The sequence below is a fragment of the Mustela nivalis genome (genome assembly GCF_964662115.1).
Source record: "Mustela nivalis genome assembly, chromosome: 6".
NCBI lineage: Eukaryota > Metazoa > Chordata > Mammalia > Carnivora > Mustelidae > Mustela > Mustela nivalis.
The window spans coordinates 72,241,652-72,252,724 of NC_139025.1; the positions used below are offsets into that span (position 1 = coordinate 72,241,652).

The 11,073-nt window shown below is 52.2% G+C and overlaps 2 protein-coding genes across 4 annotated transcripts in view; one reads left to right on the forward strand and one right to left on the reverse strand.

The window, feature by feature from the left end:
* Positions 1-60: 60 nt before the first annotated feature.
* THTPA (thiamine triphosphatase) lies at positions 61-3,278 on the reverse strand. 2 transcript variants are annotated; one of them, XM_082734926.1, is made up of 3 exons: positions 2,909-3,278; positions 1,954-2,505; positions 61-873 (listed from the first exon to the last, which is right to left on the reverse strand). In XM_082734926.1, exons 2-3 carry the CDS (start codon positions 2,498-2,500, stop codon positions 731-733), a joined length of 690 nt encoding a protein of 229 aa, XP_082591052.1. In that variant the 5' UTR covers positions 2,501-2,505; positions 2,909-3,278; the 3' UTR covers positions 61-730. The 2 variants fall into 2 exon arrangements, with proteins under 2 accessions (XP_082591052.1, XP_082591051.1); XM_082734925.1 differs by lacking the exon at positions 2,909-3,278 and having other exon boundaries at positions 1,954-2,902.
* Positions 3,279-6,060: 2,782 nt separating this feature from the next.
* ZFHX2 (zinc finger homeobox 2) overlaps positions 6,061-11,073 on the forward strand; it is a 30,054-nt gene continuing 25,041 nt past the window's right edge. Inside the window, exon 1 of one of the 2 annotated variants that reach the window (XM_082734916.1) lies at positions 6,061-6,359. The gene's annotated coding sequence lies outside the window, so the exon portion shown is untranslated. The remainder of the gene's footprint in view (positions 6,360-11,073) is intronic. The other variant, XM_082734915.1, reaches the window with a different exon arrangement.

Here is an 11,073-nt window from a genome sequence, read left to right on the forward strand (position 1 = left end):
GGGACTCTACAATCTGGTCCAGAGTAGGGCACAGCAGCAAAATGAAACAGAACTTCCAGATTTTTTTTTTTAAGATTTTATTTTTATTTGACAGAGACACAGTGAGAGAGGGAACACAAGTAGGGAGACTGGGAGAGGGAGAAGCAGGCTTCCCAATGAGTAGGGAGCCCGATGCGGGACTCGATTCCAAGACCCCAGGATCATGACCTGACCTGAAGGCAGATACTTAACAACTGAGCCACGCAGGTGCCCCAGAACTTCCAGATTTCTAACAGGGATTCCCACCTACTTTCCCAACCTGCTGCTCTTCCCCACACCTCAAGGCAGGGAAATCCCTGCTGCCTCCCCTCATCTCTAACTCAGCTGTAAGGCAGTTTAGGAGCCGCTGGCAGAATCAATGGCATCGACCAAGGGAGGGGGGGTGGCAAGGGATTTTCCTGTGCTTAACTACTGATCACGGCTAAGTGGAAATCCTATAAACACGAGCGGAAATCAATGGAGGCTGCTTAGCGGCCAGGGGAGAGGGGCGGCCCACAGATTGCATCTGACGGATGAGGGAGAAGAGGCAGCCAGGGAGGGCTCATGGAAGGCTAGCTGAACATAAGGTAAAGAACAGGCAGAGTTAGAGAGGAGTCAGCTGTGGGAAGGAGGCCTGGGGAAGAGGCACAGGCTACCCAGGAAAGAACCCTGTTAGACCCAGAGTTCTCTTCCTTGTTGAAGAAGTGACAGCCTAGCCCAAGCTGCTGTCAGATTTAGTCCCCTGTGGCTTCTCTCTGGCGCTGTATACTTCCAGCAGTTGCTGATAGTCCTGAGGCCGGAAGCGCTGGAGGTACACCATCACCTTAGGAGGTGCTGTCTCCTGTGCGGGCACACCTGCAGGCAAAAGGAGAACTGAGAGGAGAGAACCAGACAGCTGTAAATGCTTTGATTCCGTTCCCTGCCCTCCTAGCCAGACCTCAAAGTTGTTTCCAAGGCAGCACTGGGATTCTGAAGGCCACCCAGGAAGTTTCTGTAACCCACCAGCACACACCCTGACTGGCCTGTGCCAGAGGGGCCTACAGGGGCCACTTCGGGTAGGAGTGAAGCTGGGAAGCCAAGCATGAGCCTCTCCTCTGGCAAGGAGAAATGGTGAAGAGGTGCTCAGATGCCATGAAGACAGAGGGTGCCTCTGTATCTACTCTTTTCAGTTACTACTCCTGGCCCCCAGTCAAGATGAAAGCTCATGCAGGCAGGCTGAAGCTCATTAGGTTGATAATGAAGCACAAGGAGGGAAGCACACAGAGAAACAGGGATGTGGAAAGGAGAGAAGCAGCAACAACCATGGGGTGAGATTCGCATAATATTCTAGCCTCTATGTGGTATGGAGCCACCATAAGTCAGTGTCTTATTGTTAGAGCCTGGCAGCATGCTGGGCTTATAGCAGGAAACTCAGCTTAGTGTATGTTTGCTGAGAAAGCGAGAGCAGCATTCCACTGCTTGAAGGCTTCATGGAACGCACAATCCCATACTTCTATGGATGAACTGTCTACAGAAAAAGAAATCTGCCACGGCTTCTCCTGTTGTCTGTCACATAAGTACAACGTTGTTGCCTTTTTACTCAAAGCCAACGGGACAAATTAAATGAGGATCTAGGTAGCTATAAAAAGAAGAAAATGGGATTTGGGGGAAGAAAGGATGGATGGAAGGATTCAAGCAGTGGACGGATGCAAACTTGGAGCAGCCAGCGGTGTGAGAACTAAATGAGGCAAGGATTGGGGGAGATTAGAGACAAGGAAGGATCCAATCCAGGTTAGACAGCTTCTGTAAAAGCATACGGTCCTCCAAAAAATTGCCAAGACGATCCCTGTTACAGAAATAACCCCAAGACCCTCTCCTCTGGCTGATTTTCAGTTGATACATCCAAAAGAGTGGTAGGGAAGGCAAGGAAATGACAGAAGGGCACATCTCCCTCACCAAGCATGCTGCTGAGGCTGTGGATCTTCTCTAGGGCAGTTGGGACCTCAGCCTTCTCTTGTACCAGGGCCTCTACCTCACCCACAGCGTAGCCAAAGTCGGCTGTATCCAGGTCCACCGTGAGCGAGGGCTCCTCTTCTTCAGCTCGGGATAGCACCAGCTTCCAGGCACTACGCTTGGTCACAAAACTAGCTACTTCCTGCAGCCCCAGTGGGCCCAGCACAGCAGCCACACTTCCAGACTCCAGGACGTCAGCTCCCAGCACCTCACAGAGCTGAGCCACAATTGCGGGCTCAACTGTGAGTTCCATAAACTCAGTGTGAGGTCCTGAGACAACAGCTCCTCCAGGATATTTGAGCTCCCACCCACTACCCTCTCTCTGTCGCAGCCAATAGTCAGCCCGCATGAGGCTCAGCTCAGGGGTGTCATAGTAGCTGTCCCGGAAGGTGACCTGGTGCTCCAGGGTGCCCCCCAACTCCTGCAGCCGCTTCTCTGTGTCAGGGCCAGGAACGAACTTTCGCTCCACCTCAATCAATGGTTGAGCCATGCTACCTGCAATCAGTAAATCAATAAACATTTGCTGACCTCCCCGGGGTGCTCAACCTTGCAGGGTGACAATTCAGCAAACCACCCTCTACCTGGGAAGAATTTATGTGGCACACACTGTCACAGAGCTTTGTGTTGGGGCCACAGCTCTCTCTCCCTGCCTGAGAGATGGATGGCCCTGGACTGTCTCTGATGTCTTAAGGTTCTGCAACAGTGGCAGATCTCCAGGTAATCCCTTACACCTTGATGTCCTCAATCCAAAGAGCTCCCTAGAAAACTGTAGTGGGTATCCTCCTTTCAATACTCGCCCTCTATACCTTGCTACCCCGGGTGGCCAATGGCTCACTTCCCGCAATGACCCCACCCTTCGCCGCAGCACCGGCCAGGCCAGCGGAGCCTCAGGTCTCACCTCAAAGCCCGAGGGGCTCCCACTCGCTGGACCTGGAGATGGGCGAGGGGAGCCCACGCCAAGCCAGCGAGGAATGCCGGGAGCAGTCCCTGGTCTCGGACCTGGGGCTGGATCTCTGTGCACCTAGCCAGTCCCAGCACGAGCGGCCATATTAGGCTCGATGTGGCGATGCCGAGGACAGGCCGGGCGAGAGACCTGCTACGTGATAGGGGGTCCACGACCTCCGCGCAGGACCGGGAACGCAGAAGTACCCCCGCGCTCTGCTCCTCCTGCCCGACCCCTCCCGGCTCCCGGGGGTCTCCCGGTCTCAGGCCTCAGGCTGAGCCCGACAGCCCGGGGTCCGGATGCATGATGGGAGTTGTAGTTCCAAAGGGAGATTTCGCTTCCTCGCCCCACCCGTCGCTATGGTGATAGGAAGCTTCGGCTACAGCCCGCGGGACTCAACCTGAAGTTGAGCAGGCTGTTGATGGAAGAAGGGATGGTGCAGGCTGTTGATGGAAGAAGCTGAGCCTCAGTCCCGTCTCCAGGCCCCTCACTTCCTAGACAAATAGGCCTGAAATCCAAGCCACTAATCCAAACGCTATCCCAGAGAGATTTTATTGACTGTAATGGTGGCCCACAAAATACAAGCCAGTGACAATGGGCTGAAAGGGGGGATAACTAAGACCAGTTTACTCGGGAGTTTTAGAGGGGATAATACGTTCTGCATTGAGTGTTTAGGGCAAGGTTGAAAACCTTCTGTCAGGGGCGCCTGGGTGGCACAGTGGTTTGGGCTGCTGCCTTCGGCTCGGGTCATGATCTCAGGGTCCTGGGATCGAGCCCCGCATCGGGCTCCCTGCTCCACAGGAAGCCTGCTTCTCTCTCTCTCTCTCTCTCTCTCTCTCTCTGCCTGCCTCTCTGCCTACTTGTGATCTCTGTCAAATAAATAAATAAAATCTTTAAAAAAAAAAAAGAAAGAAAGAAAGAAAGAAAACCTTCTGTCAGAGAAGGAACGAAATTTTGGATAGGAACTGAAGACATAACGGGATTTCAACAGAGACCCAGAAGGAGACAGGAAAAGCATGAGCAAAGACCAAGAAGCTGGAGAGCACCTGGCCAGTGTTTAAGAAGGAGATGGGGCTAGAAATACAGTTGAAGGCCAGGTTGGAGATGGCCTTGAGTGCCAGCCTGAGGAATTTGTCACTGAGTTGCCAGGGGCCCCTGAGCAGGCTTTGTCTGGAGTGGGAGAAACTCTTACATTCACCTAAAATACAGGAAAATGTGGGGGTGGCTCTTTGAGTGCTTTGGGAGACAAAATAGAGAAAAGGTCCTTCTTACTCTCTCTGAGGACTATGATTACCTGGAGACCGTGTGTCTGACCCTCTGGGTGAGGTGCCTTGCTGAGGAACAGTGCCTCTTTTCAACTCCTATGATGAGTGAGAAGTGCCAGGTTCTCAACATCTGTCATCTTCCCAGGATGTTTCTGGAAACAAATGACCTGTGGGATGTACTGTGGGGCAAGCACATCTTGAACTTGAGATGTCTTGGATGCATCCACCCCATAACAGGCACCAGTAGTCAGGGAGGGGAGGGCCCCAGCCCCTAGTTCCAATCACTGGCATACTTTTTATACACCCTTCAAGGATTTTCAGTTTTCTTTCCTAGGGGAAAAAGCCTCTTTTTCTGAATTATAAGGTCCTCTTCCCTGAGTTACAAGGTGCTATTCAGTGGGGCAGAGGCAGCAGATTAACTGAAAGGAAAGACCAGACTCAGGAACCAGATAGACCTGGGGTTGACCTTCAGCTTTGATTTCCAGGTGTTTGGTTTTCAGACTACTACTCCAAACGCTACTCCACTTCACTAAACCTCTCAGAGCTCCCTTTTTAGTAAAAAGTGGACTGCCACAGTTATGGGTGGGGATTCAGTGATAAATGGTCACATCATAGAGACTCAAAATCTTCCTCTTCCTGTGAGCTCCAAGAGGTTTTTTTTTTTTTTTTCATTTCTCTCCTTTCTTACTTTCTTTTCTTTTCCTTTATTATTATTATTTTACTTTTTTAAAGTTTTTTAAAATTTATTTGACAGAGACCACAAGTGGGCAGAGAGGCAGACAGAGAGAGAGAGAAGGAAGCAGGTTGCCTGCTGAGCCAAGAGCCCGATGGTGATGCGGGACTCAATCCCAGGACCCTAAGATCATGACCTGAGCCAAAGGCAGAGGCCTAACCCACTGAGCCACCCAGGCGCCCCTATTATTTTACTTTTAAGAGAAATAGGCTATAGCAGCTATTGTGAGCCCTGGAGTCAGACCATCGAGGTTTGAATCCTGGCACTGTTTGTTACTTATTGGCCATGTGGCTTTGGGCCACTTAATTAACTTCTCTGTGGTCTGATTTTCTCAACTGTAAAATGGGACTAGCTGTGAGGATTAAGTAAATTAATTTACACGAAAGTGCTTGGAACTGTTCTGTGTACTCAATAAATCTGTACAGCTATTATTAGACTATAAGAAAGCTTAATAACCTGGGGATGAGGCCCAGGAGCCAGAAGCTCCCTTTCCTGACCCAACTCTTGGTAGAGGAAACAGAAGCTCTTGGAGACTTCCAAGTAACTGCTGTGGAAAAGAAGGTTCTAGTACCCAACTGGAAAGGAGGGGGACTGGTAAGGCAGAAGAAGGGAATGGAAAAGAAAGGTGGGCCTGGGCGCTCTGGAAAGCTGGTAGAAGCCCATGCTTATTCTATGGCCTTTTAAACAAACAACAAACAACAAAACACATGCATGGTTTCTGTAGGCAGGAGGGAGGGAAAGAGAACATGAGAAGGAGTTTAAAGGCGCCTGCACCTTTGCAAGCACTAGCTTGGACCCGGCGCCACAGTGAGCAAGGTGGCCCCGCCCGCGGGCAGGCCTGCCCTCGGTCCTCCGTCCCGCGCGCGCACTCACCGTGGGCTAGCAGGCGGGTGGGAGCAGGAACGGACTACAATTCCCGGCACGCACCGCGGCGGGCGGGACGCTGCACCTGCTCAGTGGGGCCGCCCCGGGCTCCTGGGTATTGATTATTCCATTGTGTAGGACGCCTCGGCTCCAGCCAGTGAATGAGGCGGAGGAGTGAGGGCGAGGAGGAGGAGGAGGAGGGCGAGGAGGAGGAGGAGGGCGAGGAGGAGGAGGCTGGGAGAGAGCGAGTGCCCAGGGTGAATCAATGGAAACCCCCTCACGAAGCCGGGAAAACACTTCAGCCGCAGCCAAATAGCATTGATTATTTTCCTTCACTTCCCTCACCACCGTGAATTTATTTATTTATTTTTTCCATCTCCGTCCCTGACGCCCCGGAGTGAGCGCTGGAGGGAGGGAGGAGGAGGGGAAAAAAAAAGGAATCAACACATCGGAGAAGTCCCTTCCAAGAGCCGCCCCCTCCCCTCCCCGCCTCGCGCTGCTCGGCGGCCGCGGTTCGACTCCCGTCCCTGCTTCCAGCTGAGGTGTAAGTGCATCGATTTCCGATGCTGCTGGGTTGGTTTTTTTTTCTCCTCTCCCTCTCTCTCTTCTTCCTTTCCTTGCTCTTTGGAAGCTGGAGACGGAGGGGAGAGGAGGCGCTCGGAGACTGCCGCTGGAGGGCACGGAGAGGGACGGGGAAGGGGCTGGGGGAGGGGATACGGACGGACAGACAGACCGAGAGCCTGGGGAGAAGGAGGGGGCAGGGGTGGGGGTGTGTGTGCGAGGGAGGATAGGGTGGGGGAGAAAGATGCAGGGGTGGAGGGAGAGACGGCGAAAGGAAAAGGCATCGAAGCTGGACCAGGAGCCAGCTGGACAGACGGAGGGTAACGAGAACCTAGACGGACCGCGCCGAACTGTGCGGGGAGCGGGGGTCCCGGAGGGAAGGGGAGGCAGGGTGAGTTGCGGGCTCGGAGCTGTCAGCCCGGAGGGGGCCTGGGTCTCGGCTGCCCCCCGCCGGCTGCGGGATCGGAAACCTCGGCAGGGGGGCGGACTGGCGGATGGGCTAGCATGCTGGGGGCGAGGGTGGGTGGAAAGGGACGTGGATACTCTTAATCTTCGATCTTCGTTTTGCCTGAAGTTGAGCTTTTTTTTTGGGGGGGGGGGGAGGTGCGAGTAGGTGAGGGGAGGCCACTGCTCCACTCAAGGTGAAGTGTGTCTCTCCTGGCCCTCCAACTCTCCACCTGCTCTGCTCTTGTGTGTCCCCCTCTCAGAGTAGCCCTGTCATTTTTGAGCACTCGACCACGCGTGGTCTCGAGGTGCTTGTAGCCCCGCTGATCTGTGTCCACGAGTCCCCTGCCTCTTGATTTTGCCATTCTTCCCCCTCGTTCATTCTCTGCACCCATCCATCTCTGGGTCTGTGTGTCACTGTCGCCGCATGTGACTCTTCCTATCTGGGTGATCCTCTTCCTGTGTGTCCCTGTCACTATGTGTCACGCCTTGGCTGCCTGACTGGTGGTGTGTCTGTCTGTCTAGGACTCCATACCCTCTCCTTCAGAGTCCTTATGATCTCCCTGGCCTTTTGAGGCTACTTTTTTCATGCTTATCAGTCATGATTGTGGCAGTCACTGGTCAGGTCAGGGGCCTGGAAAGAGTCTGAAGGATGGGGCAGATGTGTCTCCTCAAAGGACTCAGGTACCCCTTCAGCACAGCCAGGACAGCATCCTCTTCCACCTTCACCCGCAAAGCTTTGGAACTTCTAGCATTCTTGACTGTCTCCTTTGCCATGTGCCTTTCTCCCCGACCAGGACCTCTGGTCTCTTGTGTGTCATTTGCCTCTCCAGAATCTTCCCACCACAAACCTCTTCCTTGCTGACTTGATTTCCTCCCTTCCCTCATTTTGCCATTGTATATTTTTTCATATTGCCAGTTTGCTTCACCCCCCCCCCTTTTTTTGCAATCCTGTCTCCCATGACTTCCCTTGCTTCTTCTTTACCTTTGTTCCCATAACCTGCCTTCTGCCTACCTTTTCTCCTTGGTCACCTTAATTTCCTTTTATCCCTTATCCTCTCACCCAGAATTTTAACCTCCGCACCAGAAGGTAACGAGAGAGCAAGGGGCTGGGAGAGGTGGGGAGCATGGTGTGTGAAGGCACATAAACAGGCCAAGAAATCAATTTAATGGGCTTCCAGGGGCATATAACCCCTTCATCAGTCAGGGCCATTATGTCCATTAACTGTCAACTTTGATTTTGTAAGGGGACATTCTCTAGGACTTTGAGCTCCACCCTGCTTGGTTGCCTCTCATCCTTTAGTTCTTTTTAGGTATCAGTGGCTTTTTCTTTACTTTCTAGCTCATGTTCCTGGGCCCCTGTTATTATCATATTTGGATTCAGCATGATCTTTTACAGGCCTGTTTTCATTCATATGACGGAAGAGGCCAGGTTCATTCAGCCTAAAGAATGGGAAATGTGGATAAAGAGTCAGGAGAGTTTGCCTTGTTTTAAGCGCAGCATTGTTTTCTAGCCCTCGGGCTTGAAAGGGGGTAGTTAGGGGCAGAAAATGGAAGATTTCAGAGGTGAATAGTGTTCCAGAAAGGAAGGAGAGGCTGGGTATAATAAATGTATGGGGTAGAGAAATGCATGACATGTGGAATGTGCAAAAGGAAAGGAAGAAAATCCATGCGGAATGGGGGCAGGGAAGGAACTGAGGGGTGATTAATGAAAAATTGGGAGAATGAAATAAAACATGAGTATAGAGTGATACAGAAGAAGGACAGAAATGACAGAGTATTCCTAAAGAGGAGGTCAACAGAAAAGGCAAAATGCAGTGAATACAATGGTAAAGTGGGGGAAGGGAGGAATTGAAGAATAAGATGAGGTGGAAAAAGAATATGGTACAAAGAAGGTAAATGGAAGGCAAATGGAGGAGTGCTGAAGCAGATCAGAGCCACACAGAGCTTGGGAGGGGGAAGAAAGGAGAGCATGAGGTATCAAAGGAAACAAATGCCTCTGGTGTGAGAGGGACACAGCGTGACCGGTGCAAAGAGAGCGCCGCAGGAGGGGTGATTCGGAAAAAGGCATAGCAGAAATGCCACCGGGTGAAGCCCCGCAAGAGAGAGATGCCAAAGGAGAGGCAGAGAGCGTGCAGAGATACTGGTGAAGAGAGAGGGAAAGAGACCTCACAAGCATCCGTTCCACTGGCCACATCCTTCACTACCCCACCAGAGGCCTTTGCTTTTCATTCCCAAGCCAGGGGGACACGAGCAAAGAGATGAAAAAGTAGAATTCCCATTTACTTTAGCTGACAGGAACTTGAATCTTTCTAGTCCCCTGAGAACCAAAGGCCTCAAGCTCTGATGTCATAAATTGCTCGTGTTGCCCTGGCAACCTGACAGGGTTCCTCCCTCCGTGATGTCAGAGCAGCTGGTGTTACCTTGAGACCCACAGAGGAACAACTTGCTGCTTTGCTGGGAGCTGGGCACTACGGAGGCCAGGGCCTGAGTCTGATCTCTAGGATCCCTGGGTCGGTAGCTTGACCTTGCCTCCCCAGAGCTGTTCTGAGCTCAGAGTGAGATCTCCTATGTGAGTCCCTGACATTCACGGGAACCTGCCGGAGCAAGAGGAAGAGACCTTGGGAGTCAGGGCATTGAGGACCGGGTGGTAGGACTGAAAGGCAGGCAAAGAAGGAAGAAAACTGGAAATGGCAGTTTGGGAACGTGAAAGGAGAAGGGCTTTGTGAGCAGGGAGGAGAGTTGAAAATGTAAGATGACCCTAGCTCTGGGTTTAGGAGTGGAGACTGAAGCTGGAAATGCAGAAGAGAGGAGATCAGGGCTGTGTGAGTGCAACCTGAGGCAGGGATAGAGAAAAGGGCTGGGTTCTGAAATGCCATTGGGCACAGTGGACTTTGTTTGGGGTGGGGTGAGGCGACTGAGATGAGAGAGGAAGCTGTTGGGTGAGAGAGCCAGGGTTAGTCATGATGGCCCTAGGTGCAGGTGCCTTGTCCTACTTTCCGATTGTTTCCCAGCACATAGCCCAGCATCTGCCACATAGATGATGCTTAGTTAAACGTCTGTTGACTGAATGTTGAATTAATCAGAAGAAGCCAGGGAAAGGAGTTGCCTACCTTCCTCTCAGGCCTAAGTCTCCATAAACGGGCAAGTTGGGAAAGCAGAAACTGAAGGAAAGGGCTGGAGGGGAGTTCACTGAACAGCAGTGAGATCTGAGGTGGAGAGAGGAGAGACTATCTAGGTTAGAGGCACACTTGGTGTCAGCCAAGGCAGCCACACTTGGAGGGCTGACTCTTGGGGCTGATCTGGGGAGTCTTTGGAGAGATAATGGGAAGAAAACATGAATGAACAGTCTCAGAAGCCCAAGAGGAAGATGAGGAAGAGGATAGAGAAAGGAGGTGGTTTCCAGAAAAGGTTGGGAGTTGTTTTTGAGGACAAGAGTTGGCAGATGTGAATTGGAAGTAGCATTGCCACTTTACCCCATTCCCAATCATAGAACCACAACTGAATCAGTCATAACCCTGCCCCGCCCCCCAAGTCACCAAGAGTTCATGAGTCAATACCAGGCCCATCCTATACACCCTCTCCCAATCCAGGCAAACACAAGGAAGTCAGCACTGGCCAAGTGGGCCAGCAGGCAGTAGGCACAGACCTGGGTGTCAAGAACCCTGTGGGGATGGCCTTGATCCCTGACTGCCAATTGTTGAGAGTCCAGAGGCTCTAGAAAGGGATGGGGTGTGGCAAGAAATGTGGAGCTCATCACAACTCTGAGGGAAATCTGCAGAGAGGTGTCCCAGTACACAGAAGTCTTCAAGAAAGATGCACGGGTCAAGGATTATAATCTTCCTATTTCTATGGTGGAGTCATAAAGACCCTGAATGGGTTGAGGACTCGAGGAGAGAAGACCCAGAAGGGAGCAAGCAAGCAAGTGGGGAGCCCTGGGAGGGAAGGGGAAGTCTGGCTATAATAAGAAAGGCCAGGGCAACTGGAGAAGAGGCTGGAGGCGGGTACCCTGAAAGGAGGGCAGTGGCAGCTGGATGCACTGTCAGCCACCACCATGGACTTGGGCAGCTCATATTTTGCAGCAGGCGACAGGCTGTCGACACGGCGGTCCTTTACCTCACCGTTAGAAACTCATTTCATTGATTTTTCCATCTTTCTTCTCTGCCTTCTCAGTCATCCCACCACTCACTTTCCCAGAGCCCCTTGCCTCTCTGGGGAAAGCCCAGGGGCCTGCCTGCCCACCCCTCCTCCAC